The following is a 17,325-nucleotide window of genomic DNA, read 5'->3' on the forward strand; positions in this document are numbered from 1 at the left end:
TTATATATAACGATGTAGAACATTTTTTATTTTTCTGGCCTTAATACATATTCTACAAAATGATACTTTTAGACGCCAAATATAATGAACAGAATCGTAATCAGAACAGAAATGTAAGCTATATTTTTGTATTTATAAAAATCCTTCAAACAAAAAGTTTCTACCATATTTTAAAACTTCTTATTAGAGATCAACATTTAACATGAATCAACATGATCAACATGAATCAACATTTAATTTAAATAAAGCTCAAGTCACTTTTTTCGCATAAACTTTCTATAAAATGAGCAATATTTGTCAGATTCATAAAATAAATTTTAATATACAAAATAATGCTGAAACTGAAAGAGAAATCAAAAACATCTTGTTTTTGATATAACAAGTTAACATCATCGGAGCTTATTTTGCGAAAAAACACGCTTACGTTTTTACTAGCGAGCATCTCTTAATTGAATATTCCAGGTTAAGCGATTGTAGAAATTCCAGAGCCTTTCATTCATTTATTGATTTTCTAATTTTGAGTGATTACATTTCTTTTCCAAATATTAGAGAATTATGTCTTCATACTTGACTTTAAAAAGATTATTTCTGTTATAATACTAATTACATACATGGTTGAGTCAACATATTGTAAAATATAGCTATGTAAATATTGCTTTTATTTTTGTCATCCATCCTCTGACGAAGCCGTTTTCTTAAATCCACATTTAATCATGTCATTAAAAATGGACTCCTGATCAAGAGCAAACTTCAAAAATTCTGTGTTATCTACTGGACCTAGATTTCCTCCCAGCTCCTCTGGAAGAACTTCTGGAGAAACGTATTTATGTAGTTCTTCTAAGTTGCTTCCATGAAGAAAAACCTATGAAAAGATTTAGAGGACAGAAGTTTAAAAAAATAAAAGTAATAAATAAATAATAATAAAGACAAAATATAAGTAATAAGTAAGTAATAAATAAAGTAAACATAAAAGTATTAAATAAATAATGATAAAGTAAAGATAAAAGTAATAAACAAATAATAAATAAATAAAAATAAAAGTAATCAACAAATAATAAATAAATAAAAATAAAAGTAATAAATTAAAGAAAATCTGAAAGCTTTCAGATTTTACGCTATGCCCAAAGATGCGTCTTTTACATTTACACATGCATACACATTTCGTAAGCATTTGGACTAAGGTCCCATTTGGATAAAAATATAACATATCTTTATAATTTTCGATAGACAGTCTCGTGGGCTCTGGCGATAATTTTGTTTCTGTGTAGTACCGTCATTTTTCTCTTTGAAGTCGTTGAGTTTGTTAATCAAAAAATTCACACAAATTTTACAAAATATGAAATGGGTAATAAAACAAATTCGAAATTCGGGTTTCCAGATGCCATATTCGGGTGGAGGGCTACATTATTCAGAATTTGATGGTTGTAGGTACCAATCAAGACGCAAGAGCAGCTGGTTATATTAGGTTAGGTTGTACAGTTGCGCGCCTCCAACCTGCACGCAACCAAGTGGTGACAGCTGAAACTGGAAATTAGACAGAGTCCTGCGAAGGGTTTAAGTCCCTTTTTATTCAACTTTAGAAATTACAAATGCGTGCTCTTGACGCTCACAAACTACGCCGACCCGGCGGTTAAAATAAAAAATAAGAACCTGAAAAGAATAACAAGAGACTAACTACGAGGCTCTCTAAACGTAACTAACCTCACCGCGTTTTACAATACCGCTGCTAATTCAGCAAACTTTGAATATCACGTTGAACGATTAACAATTGGCCGAGACAAGCACACAAGCCGAAACGCGTGGTTCTTCAATTTCTGACTAACTACTTCCGCGCTCGTGAAGTAAGGACAGCACATCTCGAACTCGTTTCCTTTGTATTTAACTCAGAATACTTCCGCTGATAATTTGAATCCTTGCGCGTTCTACAAAAATTTACATACTCTGGCATTGGCAGTTCCAGGGGAAAGTAAGGCTTGACAGGAAAGATAGTTTAAACTTAAAATAAATGTTAGTTAAAATAAATATAAACCCTACAAGGTTAGGTTATTTAATTACGGCAAAGCCTCGAGGGCTATCTGCCTAAGGGGAAGAATGCCTTTGTGGAGGACACTCTAAGGCAAACTGGCTCGTATACACGTTACACATGTGGAAAACCACTAAAACGGACATGCAGCCAGCTCGTTCGCGGGTTTCGACCTCGGACCGAACTACCAGTGTTCAGCGACTTTACCGCTCGACCGCTGGTGGGTCCAGTATAAGAACGATAGGCTGTAAGATTACACAAACGTCATTTCATCATTAAAACAATTTGTTCCTAGCATTTTATTAGTTATTTGAAGTGCTAAAATTCTTAAATAATACAGTAAATGTATTTCAAAGCTTACCAGATAGTTTTCCTTTTCCTGTGCACCTTAAGCAGTTTGGATGCCTCGAGGAGGTTTTTTTTTTTTTTTTTTTTTTTTAATACAGCCGAAATAAAATTATCGCCTTGATCGGAATGTAACTAAAGAGGCGCACTATACCTAGAAAATCATTGCTGTATCATTACCTTTCGAGACTAGCAGCCCTTCTAGGCTAAAGCTCCTTTGCGCTAATAAAAATAAAAGTAATAAAATATTACTTATAAAAAAGAACAAGAAATAAAAAGAGAAAAAATCTGAAATCTTTTAGATTTTACATTACACCCAAAGGGGTGTAATGTAAAATATTATTTACAGTAATGTATAATATTATTTAAATTTATTACATTTATAATGTAAAATATTATTACTATTATTTAATATTTATTAACATTTTCTGTGTTAGCTTTGTTTATTAAATATCGTGTTCTTCCTAATTTCAATCATAAAATTCAGTTCAACAGCAATATCGCAAAAATTTTTTTAAATGAACATATCTTTAGAATTTTAGATACACACTCTCGCGCGCTGGAGATTAAAATGTTTTTTTTCGTACAGAGTTGCCATTGCTCGCTTTGAAATATTTGAGTTTGATTAATCAAAAATTCGTTAAAATTTTATAAAATATGAAATAGATAATAAAACAAATTCCAAATTATAAATTAGGGCTTCCAGATGCCCATATTCGGTGGAGGATTACGTTATTCAAACTTGGATGTCTCTAAGTACAGTTATTTTATCACAATCCAAGAAACATACATACATTCATGCGGTTTTTTTAATTTTTCTAAATGTAACAGAGGGCGATAATATTTGGCGGCAACAGTTTTTTTAAATTGAAACGGACATTTAAAATTTTCGACACAAAATGCCAAAACGAAATTAATAGCCCTTCTGGGTTAACGTCTTTTGGGCTAAAAAAATAGTTATAAAATAAAGCAAATAAATTATAAAGCTTCTTTAATATTTACACAGTTTATCCATGATCGTTCCTTCCGAATTGAATTTGTTATATCCGAACGTCGTAGAGACATAGCTTTTGGGGGGGGAGCAGGGAGCACAAAAATCCCCCGCCTCCTGGCAGACATCAGAACCACGTCACCTACAAACGTCTATTGGGATACTACCAATTATATCAAGACAGCATACACAGAGGGATACGTTAATTCCTTAAGTTTACTTATAGTGATTACTTTGATAGAAATAACGAAAGAAAAACTGGGAGTTTTTTCTTGGAGTTTTAATACTAGACTCTAATTTCTACGGCATGTCATTTAGAAACTCGGTGTTCCAAAATCAGTTGGCGACAAGCTCTTTTTCTCCTTAACAGAATTTTTAGTGTTGTCTTTTTCTGCAAATCGCGAAAATACGGAAAACAGGCTATAATTTCTGCTGCCAATTCTTGGACCAATAAGAGTAATGAGGGGCAATTGCATGTAAATTGGTCATCAGCGATGAAGTTTTAAACAATTATATCAGTCAACTGTCTCTGTGTTCATGATTGTTTTAAAATACTTCCAATTAGCAAGTGTACGATCCACGTTTAGAATTCCAACGAGGACATAGTTTAATTTTGTGTTTCCTGCTCTAAAACGTTAGTAATTCTACAGTAATTCATTTTTCATCTGTCGAGAATCGTGAATTGCTGTAATCAGAGTAGTTTAATTAATTGCAAAGCCTACTTTTAGAGAGTTGTTCTTTCTCGCAAACATATGACACGTTGTTTAACTTCTTACATGTTTTGTAAGCCTCAATGGAAAACTCGCACAGTAAATCAAAAATTGAAATTAGAAAGACTATATGTGAACATGATAAATATTAAGATCAAACTCTTTTTTAAGTGCAATACAGGAAATAAATTTTTATCAATGTATTTTTCAACGAATGTGATAAAATAGCCGAAGGAATTATGCAAAATCCTGACAGTATTACATAGAAATGATTTATAATCTATAAACATTAAAAATGTCATAAAATGAACAAATCGTTTTCCTGAATATAATTAGTAAGTGTGTTCATAGTGTAAATTATAATGACAGTAGATCCTACTAATACTCGCCAGGTTGTTAAGAGTTATCCTGTTTAATGATATGATCTAACAAACAGCTGACTGGAACAACTGAACTTTGAGCAGGAAACTTCTTTGAGTTTAATTTTTGGTTTTAATTTTTATTAATTTTATTTTCCTGAAGCGGTGGTGGACCCCTGAAATTTGCACAAAGAGCCCTTACGAGTCAGTGAGCCTTTTACTCTCTTTGATTGTTTCTTCTACAATCCCTAACTCATCTTTCTTGGTGATCTCAATCAGGAGACTGTCCTGACTGATCTTCTTCACATTCTTCACTACTATCTTTGATTTGGATGGTTGAATACGCTTAACAGGATTTTCCTTGGGTTCCTATGAGGAGTGTTCCTTTTTGCGATAAACTAAGAGAATATTTTCTTGGGCCCCATCTTTTTGTTTTGACTGTGTGTGTAGGGATCTGAATCTCTGTATACTACTGGATTATGCTCTTGTTACATCTGTGTAGAACCTGTTATCTATGACTAGTAAGTCCTGGATATAATTTTCTATGTGATGGGTCTGTTCAGCTTGCCCCGTTAAGTATACCAACTTATTGTTCTGTTTCGTAACAATATTAAGAAGCCCTAGAAATTGTTCCCAAATTTTATGTCCTAATTTATTGCCTATACCAGCTTTAGTTAAAAGGTCTTCTAGACTATTAGACAATTATGTGCCTCCTGCGTTTCTAACTCAGCTTCCGCTGAAAATGAAGAATCTATATTAAGTTTATGTGTCCTACCTGTATTTTCAGCATTCACTCTCATGATCCTCTTTAGCTCCGGGGATCGACAATCTGCCATCGCACCTTGTACTTCGTGTGGGCAGTGTAGGGAAAGTGTAAGTATAAAAACTTGATTAATAAACCAACACAGGCTTTGTGAAAATGCGAAGAGTATGGCCTAGTATGAACCAGTACCCTGGTGTCCCACCGAACACCACTACTAGGCGTGGGGAGTAACTTTACACCACCTTGCGAGGGCGCCCCTAGATCAAGAAAAGGTAAAACGTCATCGGAATGCGACTCTGCCAAATAGGTAGATCGCTGATTGATTACTCCTTCCGCATCACGCGATAGCACGCAGACCCTAAACGAGGTACAACACAACAAATCTCAATATCAAAGCACAAAACTTCTAAAGCCAAAATACAAGGAAAAAATTGCAAAAACTATGGATTTCATAGAACTACCATGAATCATTACGAAATTTAATTATCATAAACATGTCTGACCATTAACCATTTCTTATGTCTAAAGTTTATGGCATTGAATGCTATATGAATATATTGTCGTCTGATGGATGAAAGGTTGTTGATCATCTGGATGTGTAATGTATGAGGATAAGTAGCGTATGAGGTCAATATTGACTCACTTATGGTAAATACTAGCTGGGCTCTACATTTATACCTGACTACCTGCCTGCTTACCTATAAAGTAATGATGTCACATGTAACGTACGATGCAGGCCGCATAAAATTTCAGGGAGAGTATTTTATTTGATGTATTTATATATTAGATGAATAGCTGCTGCCTTCTTTTTACCATCTGGCTGGGCACTTTGCAGCTGAGAAATGAGTCTTTCTAGACTGTAGACGTAAAGTGAATCTGACCCAAACTCTTACATACGTATTCGGCAGGGATTTCGAGGAGATCTCTCATATCTGCTGGCTGCGAAACCTAAGGACCTGTCGAACATTGACCATTGAGTTGAGCTAGCCACCTAAAACATCAGGATATCCTAGGACTTTGAGTTAAGTTCTGAAGCGACGTTTTGTGACAGAATTAACTCAAATCAATGTAAAAATAATCGGCAGACTTCTAGAGTCAATGCCATTATAATCGTCTTTTGTATAATTTTGGGGTGCGCAGGTAATAGTAGTTATCATTTGCTTAAATTGACTTAATGCACTCTTTTTCAAAAAACAAAAGCATTATGTAGAAAGTGACCGTTTCGATTGAAATATAATATATATACAAAGCTCATATACACAAGTGAAATAATTAAACGTTCATAGTACCCATCAGTTGCTAGCAATTGTACGTTGAGTGTTCAAACCAGTAACTTATGATCGTCGCCACCTTGTGATTATGCATGCTTGCAAACATTAAAAAAAACGTGGTAAAGCCACAATTAGCTCCAGCTTTGCTGTCTGATCCCTCACAAATCAATCCATCATGGTTCCAACGTCATTGATCTTCATCCATCATCGATCGGTTTGATTTCTCAAAACAAAACAAACCAAACACGTTAAGTGCCTTGTTTTATGAATGTTGTTAGCTACTGGATAATTAGGAACCAATTTTGGACCAGAAAATTTTTAATTAAGTAACTCCAAAAGTATGAATGTCTTGACTTTACTGTATGGTGGATGGAATATTCTAACTTACTGCATTTAACGTACGGCAACTTCAACTTCAGCAATTATCATTCGAAATTTTTACAAAAAGCAGCCTGCACGTCTTTCTGTCATGAGAATAAAATCACCGGATATCTGCAGCGTTCTTCAATAAACAAATGCTAGTAACAAAATGCAGAATTTAGAACGCGTACTGACCCATATCTTTAATTGATGCAAGTATAATCATTACAGTGAAATTATTACAGTAAACATTTCTTTGGCTGGTGTGTTCAATTTCTGCTGATAGGTTTGATTCCCAAAGACATGTTTTTTCTCGTGGTATATTTCACAGTTTTTTTAAATCAAATTGTTTTCAAAATCTGCCCTAATCATCTACAGCCATTTTCATTGAATTCAGTTTTAGAGATTTCTGGCATTCAGGCTATGCGCATTATTTTAATTACTGTCACTGTAAACATAAACTGTATGTATAGATGTAATTAGATTAAAATGCCATTCTATTTATAATTTTATCTGAAAGGAAACTGTATCTTACATTTTGGTTCAGAATTCTTTCGATTTAAGACAAGCAATGAAATCCATACTTACCCTTTCTCTTAATTTCTTAGGTAAGGCATATTTTGCAACGCTGAAGAAGTGATGGAAAAGGCTTGGCTCATGGATCACATGTATTTGTTTGATGGAGTAAGGTAAGCAGTCCTTTAAAAATATTTTAAGAATGAACAAAACATTTAAAAATAAAATTTTATTAGAAAAAGTATCTATTTATATATACGTTACCGAAGAGCATTATATTGAACAGTTTCTGAAGAGTGTAACATTGGACAGTATATGTTTCAAAACATTCATAACATTAACATCATCATATTGCATTGCCGCCATTATATCACAGTGTATTTTGCCATAATATCATACACTATACGAATTATCATCTGTAATACATTTATGTATGTTCATTTGCTATATTGCAAGCGTTGCATATTCTCTAAAAATGTGTCTGAAACATCACTGCGCTGGCTAAATATACAAGGTTCTAAGTTGTTATATTGGTGTGGGGGGGGGACTTCACGAACATGAATAATTATTTTTAGAACAGTTATGTTTTGTATTATATATATTACTCAAGTGATTTGAAAATCATGGCTCTCTGACGTGGTGCTTTCCTTTAATTTTAAGAGGATGGTGCGACTGATACATTAGACGTATTCCATTGTCTATTTATGATTGGTTTTGAGCCTTCTGGCAATTTACGGACAGTCGAGGCAAATGTTTCTTTGGAAAACCACGGGGCTCACGTCTGGATAGCGATTTTGGGCTTCCCTGCCTCGTTCGAGTTAACAACATTACAGATCACCTCTCCCTTTAGACCAAGTTGCAGAGGTTCAACCTCCGCTATTGACCCTCCAGGAAAGGACGCACCGCCTGGCTTCTTGCCAGGCAGCACTGGTCGTTTGATTTGCTACTTGCCAGTCGCTCGTGCTGCCCGTCGCAGCGGAACATTACCCAGCAAACCCGGGGACGCTACCCCCGGACTACTAGAACCACGCCACGTTAGGACGTACCAGACCCCCGGATCTGGCCAATAAATGACTTTTCCCAGGGCCTTCAGAAACACCAACTTCATATATAGTATACCTCCGTGGCCGAGACTGCCTAGGCACAGATCCCAGCCAGTAGCTTAGTAGTAGATTGAAGCACTTCGCTAGAGAATAACTTCTCATTACTCACTAACATCATTCCTTACATTCAATTGAGGGTTATCATTTTATGCAAGGCCCAATAAATATGGAGCATGAGGTGCCACTCTTTACCTGAAATATGCATGGTTGCAACGGTATCGAAATATGTGGCTGACTATTATTATACTAAAGAAGCATAAAGTAATTCCATACTCTGCAGCAGCATTGTTGAGCGCGTCTTGCATATTTATTGCAGTAACTTGCAGTCATTGCTGATTCTATAAACGGGAAGCCGCTTACACAACAACTATACTTTCTTCTGCATATCATCTCCATTTTGGGATATGGCTTTTCCAGACAATTCTTTCTGTATGGACTTGCGATTGCTTTAGCGGCGTCTCATGCCAAAAACATTGTTATCGATTGCCATTAAACTTTCAAAGAGTTTACTTTTACTTACTTAAAACTGCTGGCACGTCTTCACATCCTCGCTGCTTTTAGTCAGCGGTTAGGTGAACGAGATTCATTGTGAACAGATATCTCCATGTCATTGAAGAAAGCTTATATAGCACGATGTCATCATAATGAAGTAGCAGTCTCGTCGCGCATGATATTAAAATGAAGTCGAATTATGTTGTCTTGACGATGCTCAGATGTCTGCGAAATGGTACGCTTTTGCGTACCATTTCACAGACATCACTTTCGTGATCACTTTCGTTTCTCGAAGCCATCACTTTCGTGCTCTTGCATTATACTTGTTAAAATGTTTACACTTAATGTTTCAAATTCGTGGGCTTTTTTACCTTCCTAAAATCATGAAAGTGATCCACTTATCGATTTTCTGGAATGTATTTGTAAAATATATATTTTAACAAAAAGCTAATTAAATAAAAATAGTTGAATAAAACTGAATGAAATCTACAAATTTATTCAAAGCTTTAAAGCAACTCGTATGATATATCCAAACATTTATATCCTTGAATAATTGTTTATTGTTTGATTGAAAATATTTTTAAAACATTGAAACATCTTTTGTAATAAGAGTTACTTTTTTTAAACAATTTTAACATAAACAATAATAATAATACTTTAAAATAATATAATATAATATAATAATAATATTTTTAAATAGTAATACATTTTAAAATAATAATAATAATATTTTTGAATAATAATAATAATAATAATAATAATAATAATAATAATAATTTTAAATAATAATGAATTTAATAATAATAATAATAATAATATAATAACAATATTTTAAAAAACTTAAGTCTTCTAAACAATTTTAACATAGATTTTAACCTAATTACCACAATAAAAGAGAATAGTTTCATAAATTAATGCATAAAACGCGGAAGATTATTTGTCATCGATTTCGGATTAGAATGGTGTTGTGTGCACGGGGCACTATCCCTCTCGAATAATAGCTTAGTTTTTATTTATTTATTTCTTTTTAATCACATCGAATGCCCATAATGAAAAAATTAGAAGTTTGGTAGAGACATTAGGTATTTTTGTGAAGCAGGAGAGTTGAATAATATGCAACGCCTTCGCCGGGAATTGAACCACGGACCTCTGGAATATGCGCCCAGCGTGCAGGCCACCCCACCACGAAGGCATGCAAGGAAGGAGGGAGAAATACCTTATATACACCTTTTTAAAAGGCGACTGAGGTTTTTGGGGACCCAACTGCCAAATCCTGGGTGAGGAGAACCATCATCCACCACCCTTTTACTTCGGGCGCTACTGTAGAGATATCAGGTATTTTGGAAGTAGCAGATATGAAAAATGAGCAACACCTTTGCCGGGTATCGGGCCACGGACCTCTTGAACATGCGCCCAGCGTGCAGATCACTACACCACGAAGGCAAGCTAAGAAGGCGGGAGAAATACCTTATACTTTCACAGAATTTACATTTTAAGTGCAAAACTAAATAATAAAAGCAAGCAAGTAGGAGAACTAATAATTGCTGCCCTTGGATCTTTTTACATTATGAGCAGCGTATATATTACAATCGTCATTGCCAGTAACTTCATTATTAATTAAAGCAGATTTTTCAAAGAATTTCTTTGCTTGTTTACGCAATATATATTTCGGAGCTGCACAAAATATCATTCTTCACGTAATTTATTGCTACGAATATACCAAGGTGCATTACATGTTCGTTTATAAACAATATTTTAATTGCGTTCAATAAGTGAGGCTTCAGTACGCGAGAACAAGGGAGGAATAACATAACATGCTCTGCAAGATGGCTTTGTAAATAAGTAGTTTGTCGTCCTCAGAAAAGAAGCTGCTTCAAGCGATAAGAAGAAAATAATTTCATAATATATAGCAATAGCAGAAGAAAATAATAACATTATGTGCTCTAAACATCCCAATAATAGATATAGTATGAGGGTCCGTGTGAGAGCATTAGCGAGGTTCACCACTTTAGAATTTCTAAAAATAATTCATGGCGATAACATCTGGTGGAACATTCTCTTATTTGTGTTGACATACTATTTTTTATTTGATTGGTATATATTATATTTATTTTTCTTCTCTAAAAATAGAGAGATTCATTTGAATATGACTGTAGCTTTCAATATACTACAAAATATGGAGATGGGCACAATTATTGCTGAATCATTGCATTGTGAAAATTTAAACTGAACCTTGTGTTATTGCAAATGTAACGGGCATTGAATAATGCTGATTATTCTTTTATTTATTTTATACTAGCTACTACGCAGCTAGCCTTCGTCTGGCTTTCAAATGTACCAGAAAAGTGCCTAAAGGGAACATCAAACATTAAATTTAAAAACTGGACAGAATTTTACTCTGCATAACAACTTTACCAAAAAGCAAACAACAGCAAAAAAGAAAAAAAAATGAAATTTCAATAAAAATGTATAATATATAAAAAAATGACAATGAAATAAGCAATATTCCTTAACTCATATTAATTATCCTAATACATAAATTAACCAACTTCCCTTTGAAAAATCTTCAATTGGTATAAAAGAATTCAAAATGGTATAAAAGAAGTTAAGAACTTTGTTTCCTAAAAACAATCATGCAAAATTTTTTATATAATTAAAATCTCTACATATAATAAAAGAAAGAGTCTGTCTGTGTGTGTGTGTTTTTCGTTTGCGCAGCGCGTAAGCTAATAGACCCACGGCTACGAAATGTGGTACATTGGTGCATCTAGACAAGAGCCAGTGCACCTCGAAGCGATTTTTTCGAAATTCGAATTAGAATTTTTTTAATTTTATGTTTTGTGACGAAATCGCGTCATTTTGAGACATAATGGGCTATAGGAAAGCGAGATTTTACTCTACACACTCCATTTTCACATCGTCATGAAACGTAGGTACTTAGTTATTTTACGAACTTAAAATAAATTTCGTGTTTCAATAAATCGATTAAATACGAATTTATTTAACAAAGGGAGCTTAACACTTTTTCAATGGAATTTTTTCTAAAAACGTTTATTTTAAAAAAGGTACAGTTTATTTTTCTTTGATTTTTGAACACGTTAAACTTTCATCCTTGCGACTGCTTTTACAAAAAGAATTTTGGAAAAATGATAATATTTTGTATTTTTAATTTTTTTTAAATGAAGCTTCCGAATACACTTCTCACATCTCACATCTTTAAAAATGTAATTTTGGCAACAATTTTCCTTTCTTATTGCTGTTGATAGATTTTTGATGAAATCGCATCATTTTGAATAGTTTCATTCTTTTAGAAATATGGGTTTTTTTTTTTTATTAAAAAAAACTCAACAAGTTCCCCATGTACCACATAGTATCACATGGGGCTTACAGAAGTAAGTATGAAACACAATACAAAATAAACAAGAGGAAATTGAAATAAAATCAAGGATGATTACAAAGTTTTACAATGAATTGACAAAAAATGTTAAAAGCACTTCTCTCGGAAATAAATTGGTAAAACTCTGGAGGCCAGTTAATATTAAAATTTTTCAGTCCCAGTTTCAAGACTTTTCTTTCGCTCTCATATTTAGGACATAGAAGAAGTACATGTTCTACATTCTCCTCGCCACCGAGGCCACAGTCACAGACAGACTCAGGACTCAACTTAAATCTGTTCAAATAACTTTTAAAATTCCCATGTCCAGTAAGAAACTGGGTTAATTTGTAATTTGTAAAGAAATGATGACACGACAATCTCATTTTAATAGAAGGGAAATATCTCCTAGTTATACTCCCTTTATTTGAATTAATGAATTCGTGATTCCACGACTCCACAATGCTTTCATACATGACCTTCTTATAGAAGGAATTAGGGATATTGACAAAAGTGTCAATTTCCTGCTTAGTAGCAGTCTTAGCAAGGAAATTGGCTCGTTCGTTCCCAACAACACCTGTATGACCACGAACAAATGAAAATGAAACCGAAATATTTTTATCCTTTAGATTCTTCAGTTCTTTTTGAATCTCGATAATGATATTATTAGAAGAAGAAATACATTTTAAGATCTCCAAGGATGAAAGGGAATCAGTACAAATGAGATAGTCTGAAACAGCACTATTTTGTTTAGAGACCCATTTGACGGCGAAGTTTATGCACAAAAGTTCAGCTATGAAAACGGTACATTCATCTCTGATTCTAAATTGAAAGTACTTAAATTCAAGACCATTTTTGAAGACAACAAGTGCAAGACCAACCTTGCCATCAATTTTGCTGCCATCAGTATAGCAAGTTACAGGCGAATCACCCACAATTTTATTGCTAAACTGAATAAAATTAATAGCATTTCTTTCTGAAGGATGAGGGAGATCAGATAGAGGTAAAATACAATCATGCTGAGAGACAGTAGAAGCAGAAATATTTTCCTTATAAGCAATAGAATGAAGAATGGCAATGTCTATTGGAGGAAAGCCAGAAATTGCATAAACAGACTCATAGCTTACGGTACGATATCCACATATGACCCGCAGAAGTATCCGTCTTTGAACACGTCGTAAATATCTATAATTTATCTTCTTCTTGAGCGATATACCCCAGGCTCTAGAGCCATACATAATGAAGGGTGCAATTCCTTGTTTATAGATGAGCGAATGAACGTTGTAATTAATACCGTATGTGTTACGTGCAATACGACTTAATCCACGCTGTAATCTATCACATTTCTCTGATACATAAGTTAAGTGTTGTTTCCAAGAAAATATACAGTCAAGAAAAACCCCAAGATATTTCATTTGCTTTACCACAGTCAAAGGGGTGCCATCGAGAGATAACTGAAATGCATCATAACAGATGTTTCGCTTTTCAATAATCATAACTCTGGTTTTATCAGGATTAAAATCTAATTTAAAACCTTTTGACCAGTTGGAGGCGAAATTTAAAGTCTCTTGTGCCTGTAAAAAAGTAGCAGAAAGGTCCCTACTCTGGAAGCAAAACAAAACATCATCTGCAAAGGCTATAGTATCACAACAAGCAAGATTTTCCAGTTTTAATAGGAGATCATTAATAATAATATTCCAAAACGTAGGTCCTGAAACAGAACTTTGAGGGCAACCCCTTTCAAGGTGACGGATTGCAGAAGCCGAGCCCAATTGCAATTTGGCCTCCCGATCATTTAAAAAATCAGCAGCAAGTGAAAAAAATATTCATTGGAAGTTCTACTTTTTTTAGCAGATTGAGAATACAAGGCCACCACGCATAGTCGAAGGCGCCCTTAATATCCAAAAAGACCAAAATGGTGTGCAAGTTTTTCTTTTTTCCTCTCTGAACAATTTCATTCAAGCGTAAAAGAGCGTCTTCAGAACTTTTTTGAGGTGTAAAACCATACTGATTACCAGAAAGAAGGTCTCCATGACGGAGATACCAGCAAATTCTGTTAATAAAAAGTTTTTCCAAGCACTTACCCAAAACAGGAAGTAAGCTTATACATCTAAGGTTATCTAGGTGAGGAATCCTCGACTCATTTCCTTTAGGAATAAGAATTACTTGAGCATGTTTCCAAACACGTGGGAAAATGCCAACATTTAGGCAAACGTTAAAAAGTTTATGGAGAAATAGAGGAAACATTAAGTGAAACTGTTTAATAATCTCATTCGAAATAGAGTCAGGACCAGGTGATTTATTTGGTTCCAGCATAGAAATAACTGTATTAACTTCATCACAAGTAAACATAGAATCTACAAAAGAAGAATAAGCAGTACGCGCAGCTTGACGGTATTCCTTATGCAAATCATCATCAGTTTCCTCTAGATCCGAGGGAAAAGATTTCTGAAGCACAGCAGTAATTGTCTCTTCTAAAGAGTTGGTTGTCTCTCCAGTGGAAAGACAAATACCAGTTATTTCAATTTTTTTCATGAAATCTCTTTTAACTCCATACGTGTAAATCTTTTTCCATACATTGTGAACATCAATGGTCGAAAGAAATGTTTTCCAAGACTGAGATTTAGCATCGGCAAGCTTTAGATTGTAAACCTTTCTATATTCAAGATATTTACTTTTATAAAGTTCTCTAAGAGGCGGATTTTTACAACGCTGAAATCTACGCATAGAGGCATTAAGCCTCTTTCTCATACAAAAAATTTCGGCAGACCACCAAGGAACATTGTGCTTACCATGATTCCTAACAGGTATGGAAATTTGAGATGCCTGGAGAAGAACAGAACTAAAATTCTCAACAAGAGTATTTAGGCGAGAACTGTCAGTACAGTCGTTAAGAATATCAATGAAACGGGTGATGCGAGAAGAACAAAATTTTCGAAAACGATCCCAATTTGCTTTCCCTGTATTGAAGATTTTAAAAGGAACATTTGAGGTGTCTCGTAAGAACGTAGAGAGACAAAATTCAAATTCAATCATCATGTGATCAGAAAGGGATTCTTTTTCAGACAGCCGCCAACTCGAAACATCCTGGAGAAGATCTGAACCAATAACAGTAACATCAATATAACTAGAACCCTGAGTTGCCTGAAACGTAGGTCCATAATCTTCATTAATAACAAATAGGTTGTTGGCAGAAATAAATTCACTCAGTTTATCTCCACGAGATTCCGAGTAGGGACTAAACCATAATTCAGATTTGCCATTAGAGTCCATACACCAAACCAGTCGATTAAGATTTTTGGACATAAAGACTTGACTAATTTTATGAAGGTCTAAGTCAATGTTTCTTGAGGGTTCAAAATAGTATGAAAAAAGAGTGAGCACAGTTGAGCCAACAGTAATATCCAAGGTGACCATATTATAATCCGTATTTTTATAATCAAGAAATGTTGATAGATCACGTGATCGAATAATGATTGCCGCCTTTACATTGTCAGAATTAGGATCACAATAAAGTCTATAAGTGCCAGGATATCCTGGAAGAAAATTCTTGTAATAATGAGGTTCCTGAACCAAAGCACAGTCAATATCATCAGCTTCCATATTTAAAATTAGCTGTTGTGTCGCAGATTTGGATTTATGAAGATTTAACTGCACACACTTTAGAACGCGTCTAGCCAATCTAGCCATAATCAATTCGAGATTGAATGTTCCTTCTCATAAATTCATGACTAGGACAGCATTCTGAAAAGGGTTTGTGATTAACATTCACTTTTTTATATCTGTTATTTGTTTTATGATTGAAGCGGATGCAATTTATACAAGCTACAGCATTCGTATTCGAACAATCCCTTGCCTTGTGTTCTCCAGAACAGTTAAAACAGGCTGTTCGCTCACGACATTCATCAGCACGATGGTTGTACCCAAGACACTTAAAACACCTATTGATGATAATAAAATCATCAGTTTCACATATACTCCAATTAATTTTCAACCTGGCTTGATTCAGAATACGTTTACGAACCATGGGGTGCGTTTCAATCACAACGTGCCTCGTGAACTGGAAGGTTTTTAAAGTAAATCGAACTCTACATATACTTCTGTTTTCATCAGATTCAACAACTTCGGGATTTTGTTCAAAAATCACTTTCAGAAGATCTTCATTGGGTATTTCATTTGGCACATTTTTTACAAGTAAAACAGGATTCCTCTTTTTTGGCAAGGACGTGTTTATTTCCGGAGCCTTTTCATTAATCTCGGCTTGAAGTCGATTCCGATCATTTTCTGTCAAACACTTAACCAAGACTTTATTTTTTCCAATATTTTTTAAAGTATATACATCTAACTTAGCTTCTAATAGATTAATTTTTAGTTTAATAACTTTCTTAACATCGTCAGAAGAGCAGTTTTCAGAGTCTACAATTAAACAACAATCCGAAGAAATCAAGGATTTTTCATTAATCCTTGTAACATCAGATGGCGCCATCACACTAGCATAACTAGGTCTTGAAATGGCGTCTTTCAAACTTTCCTTACATGCATCCATAAATTTAACAGCTTTGATACGTTCAAAATTTTTATAAATAGAAGATTTCAACTCACCCAAAGCCTGCCTGGCCTCCTCGCGAACCTGTTGATTCATATTACATTTAGATTGAAGTGCTGATTCAATAATTTTACAGTTTTTTTCAAGAGCATCGTAAAACACGTCATCCTCCGTAGCAGCCATTGCTGTGCAGAAATATGGGTTTGGCAACAATTTTTCGTCGTATTTCTTATGTCACTATTTTCAAGAGATTGGCATATTTCATGGTCATTTTATTATATATATAATACATTTTTATTGAATTTTTTTTTTGATAAAGTTGTTCTGCAGAGTAAAATTGTGCGCGGAACTTTATGTTGAGTTTCTTTCATGTTATTTTTTGCTTATTTCACTGTCTGTAAGATATTGAAAAAATTTGCATGATTTTTTTCCTTCAAAGGAAAGTTGTTTATTTTTTTTATTAGGATAATTAA

At 34.1% G+C, this 17,325-nt stretch overlaps 1 protein-coding gene across 1 annotated transcript in view; it reads right to left on the reverse strand.

Moving 5' to 3' along the window:
* The window catches only part of LOC118180094 (retinaldehyde-binding protein 1-like), a 28,352-nt gene continuing 11,027 nt past the window's right edge, over positions 1 to 17,325 (reverse strand). The window contains exons 4-5 of the mRNA XM_085812649.1: positions 7,411 to 7,521; positions 1 to 862 (exon numbers count right to left, since the gene is read on the reverse strand). Of these exons, the coding sequence (XP_085668775.1) occupies positions 668 to 862; positions 7,411 to 7,521 (306 nt within the window). The 3' untranslated portion in view covers positions 1 to 667. The remainder of the gene's footprint in view (positions 863 to 7,410; positions 7,522 to 17,325) is intronic.

Source organism: Stegodyphus dumicola, chromosome 3 (genome assembly GCF_044657685.1).
Source record: "Stegodyphus dumicola isolate Sdum_Otavi_A_Nest chromosome 3, ASM4465768v1".
NCBI classification, from domain to species: Eukaryota; Metazoa; Arthropoda; class Arachnida; order Araneae; family Eresidae; genus Stegodyphus; species Stegodyphus dumicola.